Here is an 8,792-nt window from a genome sequence, read left to right as displayed (position 1 = left end):
GAGGTAGAGAGAGAAAGAGACAGACAGAACAAGAGAGAGAGAGAGAGAGAGAGAGAGAGAGAGAGAGAGAGAGAGAGAGAGATGGCAAGAGAGACAGAAGAGATAGAGAGAGAGAGAGAGAGAGAGAGAGAGAGAGAGAGAGAGAGAGAGAGAGAGAGAGAGAGAGAGAGAGAGAGAGAGAGAGAGAGAGAGAACAAGAGAGGTAGAGAGATACACAGAGAGACAGAGCAAGAGAGAGAGAGGGAGAGACAGAACAAGAGAGAGAGAGAGAGAGAGACAGAGAGAGAGAGAGACAGACAGAGACAGACAGAGAGATAGAACAAGAGAGAGGGAGAGGAGATAGAGAGTGAGAGAGACAGAACACGAGAGGTCGAGACAGAGAGACAGAGAGAGGTAAAGAAAGAGTGAACAAGAGAGAGGGGAGATAGAGAGAGAGAGAGGTAGAGAGACAGAGACAGAACAAGAGAGAGAGGAGATATATATATAGAGAGAGAGAGAGAGAGAGAGAGAGAGAGAGAGAGAGAGAGAGAGAGAGAGAGAGAGAGAGAGAGAGAGAGAGAGAGAGAGAGAGAGAGAGAGTAAAGGACAGACGGAGAGAGACAGAGCGTGGGAGACAGAGAGAGAGACAAAACAGAGCGAGGAGACAGAGAGAGTGAATGAGCGAGAGAGAGAGACAGAGAGAGAGAGAGAGAGAGAGAGAGAGAGAGAGAGAGAGAGAGAACAAGAGAGAGAGGTAAAGAGCAGATGGAGAGAGAGACAGAGTGTGAGAGACAGAGAGAGAGACAAAACGAGAGGGAGAGAGCGTGAATGAGCGACAGAGAGAGAGAGAGAGAGAGAGAGAGAGAGAGAGAGAGAGAGAGAGAGAGAGAGAGAGAGAGAGAGATGAAAAATAGGGGGAGGGCTTGTGCAATCATCCTCTACTGATCCCTCCTCCTGTGGCTGCTCGGTTGTTGGTCGGGTGTGTGTGTTTTGTGCGCACGCTCATGCAAGATAGCAATCAAGCCATGTGAGTCAGTGCAGCAGGAATTTCGGGCACCAGCCAGCTGTACCTGCTGCTCGATTCAGCATTGTGAACATGAGGAATCAGGGATCTTTGCAGACGCACCTCGGCCTCTTACTTTTTGCCACAAAAAGATGCAGGACTGACCTCCGTTTCGAAAAAGAAAATATGTGCTTTTAAAGTCTAGATTTATCTCAAACATTGATGAGCAGAAAAGATGCAATCTAATAAATACAGATGGGAGCTTTTGTTCAATTGGACACACAAAAAAATATATATATATTAAATATATAAAATATATATATATATATATATAAATATAATATATATATATATATATATATATATATATATATATATATATATATATATATATATATATATATATATATATATATATATATATATATATATATATATATATATATATATATATATATATATATAGTGGGGAGAATGCATCACCTTGATATATGCCACATTTGATGGACACTTGCGTTAGTGGCTTGCTATTAGCTTCAAGTGTGCTTTTCCACATCCTCATCGAGTTTGCAACGAAGGCTCTGAGGGTCCTGTTGACCTTATACAACTCCAAGCATTCAGTGATCCATGTGTGTGGCATCGAGTCATATGCTTTCTTGTAATCAATCCAGGCTGTGCACAGGTTGGTATGTCGGGACCTGCAGTCTTGAGCGACTGTTCTGTCAACCAGCAGCTGATGTTTGGCACCTCTAGTATCTCTACTAATGCCTTTCTGTGCTTTGCTCATGTATTGATCCATGTGGCCACTTATCTTAGCCGCAATGATGCCTGACATGAGCTTCCATGTTGTGGAGAGACAGGTTATTGGCCGATAGTTGGAAGGAACTGCACCCTTTGAGGAACCCTTCATGATCAGGATTGTTCGCGCTTCGGTTCGCCATCCTAGGTGAGTCCCATCCATCAGCAACTGGTTCATTAGTGCTGCTAGGCGCTCGTGGAGAGCTGTGAGTTTCTTTAGCCAGTAGGTGTGGACCATATCCGGGCCTGGTGCAAACCAATTTTTCATACCTGAGACTCTTTTGGTTGTCCTTTAAAATGACACAAACTATACCTTATTTTACGTCTAATAAATGTGCTATTGTATTGTAATTAAAGAAATAAAGTCGTTATATAATAATAAAAGTTGTTTTATTGACCTCAGTGATGGTCGTTGATGTAGTTGCCTCTTGATGATATCCAAGTGAAGTTGCCGTGCTTTCTGGGCGATAATACCAGCACTCACACTGTCCCCTGCCAGCTGCTTTTCATTAATCCAAATCAACAGAAGTTTTTCAACCTCTTATATTGCCTGAGAATATTGCTTAAACACCACATTAACACCCATTTCTTTCATAACTTTGCTGCTGTGAAATGTAATTTTCTCCACTGCGAGACTAATAAAGGCAAATCCAATCCAATCCAATCCAATCCATAGCCACACCCGTAGACTAAAACTCGTCCGCCAGCCTCCATGTAGTTTGGTTCGTCCACCAAAAACTAGTTCGTCAGCCAAGACTCGTGAATTTAAGGTTCGTGAGGGGAAATGTTCGTGAGGTAAAGCGTTCGTAAGGTGAGGTATTACTGTATACATTTTCCGGACTACTTCATTATTTTGGTATTTCCGAAAATAATGATGTCTTTTCTCAGCTACTTTCTCCATTTGAAACTGTAAACATCCAGTTAATCTCTTGGCACTCGTTCGTTCTTTCACTCAGATGTGACTGACCTTAAAGGCAAACTTGCGGGTGATGTTGTCCAAAGATTGAACTCCTCCAATCCTGAAACTGAGCAAAGGCAAACTCCCCAGCACACTGTCCTCCTTCTCGTCTGTGAAGAAGAAAAAAACATTGTGTCAATCATCTCAAATATAACGAAAGGAACAGGATCTGAAATATGTTCTGCGGAAAATAAACAACCACAAAAAACTAAAACTAAACCCTTGATCCTGGCGCTAGTTCTGGAGCCTCCACGTTTCCCCGTGGTGACGGTTTCCTAGAATTGCAATCAATTTTGCTGCGTTCGAAAAATGTGTTAAACACTTTCTAATGGCTCCCACACATCAGAATCCAGTGTTTCAAAATCATCCCACCGGAGAAGACAAGCAATCACTCACGTTGACAAAGTCATGAATGTCAGCATGATTTTCTGAAAACGCCCGCCAGTGCATGTGGATATATATTTTTTTTTTTCTACCTTTTCTTCCGTCAATGCTTATCTGCACGGCCAATCGTCCCGCTGCTGTGGTGTGCGCCTGTGACTGTGGTGTGCGCCTGTGTGCTGTGTGTGTAGTGAGGAAGAGGGGGACAGAGAGCGTGTGTGTGCGTGTGTGTGTGCGCGCGTGTGTGTGCGTGAGTGTGTGTGTGCGTGTGTGTGTGCGTGTGTGTGTGTTTGTTCGGGACAGGACGAGAGAGAGCGAGGTAGAGAGAGAAAGAGACAGACAGAACAAGAGAGAGAGAGAGTGAGAGAGAGAGAGAGAGAGAGAGAGAGAGAGAGAGAGAGAGAGAGAGAGAGAGAGAGAGAGAGAGAGAGAGAGAGAGAGAGAGATGGCAAGAGAGACAGAAGAGATAGAGAGAGAGAGAGAGAGAGAGAGAGAGAGAGAGAGAGAACAAGAGAGGTAGAGAGATACACAGAGAGACAGAGCAAGAGAGAGAGAGGGAGAGACAGAACAAGAGAGAGAGAGAGAGACAGAGAGAGAGAGAGAGACAGACAGAGACAGACAGAGAGATAGAACAAGAGAGAGGGAGAGGAGATAGAGAGTGAGAGAGACAGAACACGAGAGGTCGAGACAGAGAGACAGAGAGAGGTAAAGAAAGAGTGAACAAGAGAGAGGGGAGATAGAGAGAGAGAGAGGTAGAGAGACAGAGACAGAACAAGAGAGAGAGGAGATATATATATATATATATATAGAGAGAGAGAGAGAGAGAGAGAGAGAGAGAGAGAGAGAGAGAGAGAGAGAGAGAACAAGAGAGAGAGGTAAAGGACAGACGGAGAGAGACAGAGCGTGGGAGACAGAGAGAGAGACAAAACGAGAGGGAGAGAGAGTGAATGAGCGACAGAGAGAGAGAGAGAGAGAGAGAGAGAGAGAGAGAGAGAGAGAGAGAGAGAACAAGAGAGAGAGGTAAAGAGCAGATGGAGAGAGAGACAGAGTGTGAGAGACAGAGAGAGAGACAAAACGAGAGGGAGAGAGCGTGAATGAGCGACAGAGAGAGAGAGAGAGAGAGAGAGAGAGAGAGAGAGAGAGAGAGAGAGAGAGAGAGAGAGAGAGAGAGATGAAAAATAGGGGGAGGGCTTGTGCAATCATCCTCTACTGATCCCTCCTCCTGTGGCTGCTCGGTTGTTGGTCGGGTGTGTGTGTTTTGTGCGCACGCTCATGCAAGATAGCAATCAAGCCATGTGAGTCAGTGCAGCAGGAATTTCGGGCACCAGCCAGCTGTACCTGCTGCTCGATTCAGCATTGTGAACATGAGGAATCAGGGATCTTTGCAGACGCACCTCGGCCTCTTACTTTTTGCCACAAAAAGATGCAGGACTGACCTCCGTTTCGAAAAAGAAAATCTGTGCTTTTAAAGTCTAGATTTATCTCAAACATTGATGAGCAGAAAAGATGCAATCTAATAAATACAGATGGGAGCTTATGTTCAATTGGACACACAAAAAAATATATATATATTAAATATATAAAATATATATATATATATATATATATATATACATATACATATATATATATATATATATATATATATATATATATATATATATATATAAATATATATATATATATATATATATATATATATATATATATATATATATATATATATATATATATATATATATATAGTGGGGAGAATGCATCACCTTGATATATGCCACATTTGATGGACACTTGCGTTAGTGGCTTGCTATTAGCTTCAAGTGTGCTTTTCCACATCCTCATCGAGTTTGCAACGAAGGCTCTCAGGGTCCTGTTGACCTTATACAACTCCAAGCATTCAGTGATCCATGTGTGTGGCATCGAGTCATATGCTTTCTTGTAATCAATCCAGGCTGTGCACAGGTTGGTATGTCGGGACCTGCAGTCTTGAGCGACTGTTCTGTCAACCAGCAGCTGATGTTTGGCACCTCTAGTATCTCTACTAATGCCTTTCTGTGCTTTGCTCATGTATTGATCCATGTGGCCACTTATCTTAGCCGCAATGATGCCTGACATGAGCTTCCATGTTGTGGAGAGACAGGTTATTGGCCGATAGTTGGAAGGAACTGCACCCTTTGAGGAACCCTTCATGATCAGGATTGTTCGCGCTTCGGTTCGCCATCCTAGGTGAGTCCCATCCATCAGCAACTGGTTCATTAGTGCTGCTAGGCGCTCGTGGAGAGCTGTGAGTTTCTTTAGCCAGTAGGTGTGGACCATATCCGGGCCTGGTGCAAACCAATTTTTCATACCTGAGACTCTTCCTTGTATATCTGCCGCTGTGAGGGTAACTGGGTTCTGTTCAGGGGTTGCTGTGCTCCTCTTTCAGAGTCACCAGCCATTGTGAATTGCTGTTATGTGCGACCTCCTTCTCCCATATGCCTTTCCAGTATCTTTCAGTTTCCAGCCTTGGAGGGTCTGCTCTGCTGTTAGAACCCTGCCACTGAGCGTACACTACAGCCTGTTTATTCTTCTGGCCTCATTCTCTTTTGTGTACCTCTTTAGGCGACTGGACAGGTATGCTTCAGGTATGGTTATCTGCATTTACCTGGCCTTTTATTCACACCTCTCTGGGTCTCCGTCAATTGACTCACATCTTTCCGAGCCGCCTTGATCTTGGCCTCCAACCGTCTTTTCCATAGTGGGTAATGAATCTCGTGGCTCTCATGGTTGCTCTTGTAGCCGAGCATCTCTAGGATCACTGATGCTGAGGTGTATGTCAGCTCATTGGTTTCCGTGATCGTTCCGGTCGGGATCGTTCTCAGTGCTGCATTCACAGTTTCCATGAGACTTTCAGGTGGTACTTCACATAGCCGTTGTAATCGGTTTCTTAGTTGCCCAGTTTTCATTCTTGCCATGATCTTATCTCTCAGGTCAGTTGCTGCCTCGTTGCGGCCCTTCACCTCGGAATTTGTGTTGTACCTCATCAATCTCAAGTTGTGATAGCAATTGCCGTTTGTGGATATTGGAACACTGAGCTACTAGTTGTTTCGTGGTCAACCGTGACTGTGGGTTTTTCGAAGTAACCATTCAGCCCCCATTCTCCGCATGTAACTTGAGTATTAGCAACAGAGCCATGTTATCGCATCTCGTCCATCTCCGCTTTGTTCCAGTAGCCCATTTTTCATCAGGGTGCTCTGGTTCCCCAGCACCTGACGCAGCCCTTATTTGGCCGGGCGACGTCTGAGCCGGCACGTCATTCCATTTTATGGCTCTCATCATTTTTATGAGGTAGGCATTAGCGCGAAGGGTCTTGCCCAAGGACCCACACTGGATGATGTTTTTTTTGCTCATTTTCTCAGCCACAAGTGGGATTCGAACCCTCGTCTCCCATATGCCAAATTGATGCCTTATCAACTGAGCTATCCAGCCCTGAAGGAACAATAGCATACATTGAAAAGAGCTACAAGTACCTCGGTATACCACAGGCCAATGGCAACCTTGAACTAGCAACAAGGAAAGCGGCGACGACCAAATACCTCCAGCGAGTGAGGAAAGTCCTCAGAAGCCAGCTCAATGGCAAGAACAAGACCCGGGCAATAAACAGCTATGCCCTGCCAGTGATCAGATACCCTGCAGGAATAATAAGGTGGCCAAAGGAAGAGATTCAGACCACGGATGTTAAGACCCGAAAACTCCTCACCATGCACGGAGGGTTCCATCCCAAGTCCAGCACCCTGAGACTGTACACAAGCCGTAAGGAAGGAGGCCGGGGACTAGTGAGTGTGAGAGCCACTGTCCAGGATGAAACATCCAAGCTCCATGAATACATCAAAGAGAAGGCTCCAACGGATGATGTACTCAGAGAATGTCTCAGACAATGGGGAACAGAGGATGAGGTGATGGAAGAGGGACAATCATGGTAGGAAAAGCCCCTACAAGGGATGTACCACCGAACCATAGCAGAAGTGGCTGATCTCAAGAAGTCCTATCAGTGGCTAGAGAGAGCTCGCCTAAAGGACAGCACAGAGGCACTCATCCTGGCTGCCCAAGAACAGGCCCTGAACACCAGAGCCATAGAGGCAGGGATATACCACACCAGACAAGACCCAAGGTGTAGGTTGTGCAAAGAGGCACCTGAGACAATCCAACACACCTGCAGGGTGTAAGATGCTGGAAGGGAAAGCCTACATGGAGCGCCATAACCAGGTGGCTGGCATAGTCTACCGAAACATCTGTGCAATATAACCTAGTTATCCGACTGACCCATTTTTTTGCATGTGTGCAACGCTCGTCATGAGCGGATGCACGCACACAATTTCACATGTACATTCACAAACACTCAACACCCTCTACATCAAAGGTCAGGAACTTTTTTGACTAACAGAGTCATAAAAGCAAAATATTTGGACATGTTTTTCAGTGAGTTATTATAGGGTTATTTATAGGGTCGTTGGTATTTCATTTTTTTAAATTTAAATTAATGTACTCACCGCCTGTATTTTGTAATGAAACATGTCAGTTAGTAAAAATAAGTGCATTCTGACAATAGGTATACATTTATAGGGCCGAAACTACCAGTAAGACTTTAGTTTGCTGACGAAGCTTCTTGGATAAGAAATGAAACGTCTGACACCATCAAAGAAGTACACATGACGGCTGAAGAAACCTTTTCATCCATTCTGACTTTCCAAACACGATATAGCTTTCACCTTATATTCTGAGTTACTTTACAGCAGCACAAATGTCGATAAGACTGGTCACCCAGTTGAAGCAATCATAAAAAAAAACTGGAGTTGATGATTGATCTAGTGCCACGTTTTAAACAACCATTGCACTTTAACAATGAATGGAATTTTCACTGCTTGCACTTCATGTTTAATGATTAATATGGCATTTGGAAAGAAAACATACTCATGTCTGTAGGTTTTGGTTATTGCAGGCGAACAATGATGACTGAAATATGACTTAAATATGATTTAAATTCCCTTAAAAATGAATTTCAAACTTGAAAAACGATTGGAACGCCACACACCTTTATAGTAGAATAGACATCTTTCGGAGAGGACAAACCACCTCTTGTTCCACTGCTTCACTCCGCTGCTGGCCTAGTGGGGGACATACAACCAATGATTGTTATTACATCAGATCAAATTATTCAATAAACATTGACATTCATGTCAAAATATTCTGTTAGACGCTGAGACATACTGTGGTTGTAACAGTATAAGCATCATAAAAGTAATACAGTGATACCTTGGCTTATGAACTTAATTGGTTCCAAGAAAGTGTGTTTAAGGCAAAACGTTCGTATTCCAAACAATAATTTCCCATGAGAAACCATTAAAATGAGAATAATCCATTCCCAGGTCCCCATAAAGAATATTTTTTGACAAAATAAGCCTTAAAACTACACAAAATATACCTTATTATATGTATAATAAACATGCTATTGTATTGTAATGAAAGAAATAAACTGTACTATATAATAAAGTCGTTTTATTGACCTTTGTGATGGTCGTTGATGTAGTTGACTCTTGATGATATCCGAGTGAAGTTGCCGTGCTTTCTCAGTGATAAGCTAGCTATCATCTCACTCACAATGTTCCCTGCTAGCTGCTTTTAATTAATCCAAAT

At 43.4% G+C, this 8,792-nt stretch overlaps 1 protein-coding gene across 7 annotated transcripts in view; it reads right to left on the bottom strand.

Moving 5' to 3' along the window:
- Nucleotides 1–2,225: 2,225 nt before the first annotated feature.
- The window catches only part of LOC148890937 (pleckstrin homology domain-containing family A member 6-like), a 53,621-nt gene continuing 47,054 nt past the window's right edge, over nt 2,226–8,792 (bottom strand). For 4 of the 7 annotated variants that reach the window (XR_016116742.1, XR_016116740.1, XR_016116741.1 and 1 more), the window contains 2 exons: nt 8,191–8,263; nt 2,226–2,848 (listed from right to left, as the gene is read on the bottom strand). Coding sequence is in view for 3 of the 7 variants with exons in the window: in XM_089011169.1 (XP_088867295.1) it covers nt 2,733–2,848; nt 8,191–8,263 (189 nt within the window). In the remaining 4 variants the exon portion in view is untranslated. The remainder of the gene's footprint in view (nt 2,849–8,190; nt 8,264–8,792) is intronic. The other 3 variants (XM_089011169.1, XM_089011171.1, XM_089011170.1) reach the window with 3 other exon arrangements.

The sequence above is a fragment of the Hippocampus bargibanti genome, linkage group LG12 (assembly GCF_051943395.1).
Source record: "Hippocampus bargibanti isolate YZ-2025 linkage group LG12, ASM5194339v1, whole genome shotgun sequence".
Lineage (NCBI taxonomy): Eukaryota > Metazoa > Chordata > Actinopteri > Syngnathiformes > Syngnathidae > Hippocampus > Hippocampus bargibanti.
Note: the sequence above shows the minus strand (reverse complement) of the source record. Positions and strands in the feature narration are given on the sequence as shown.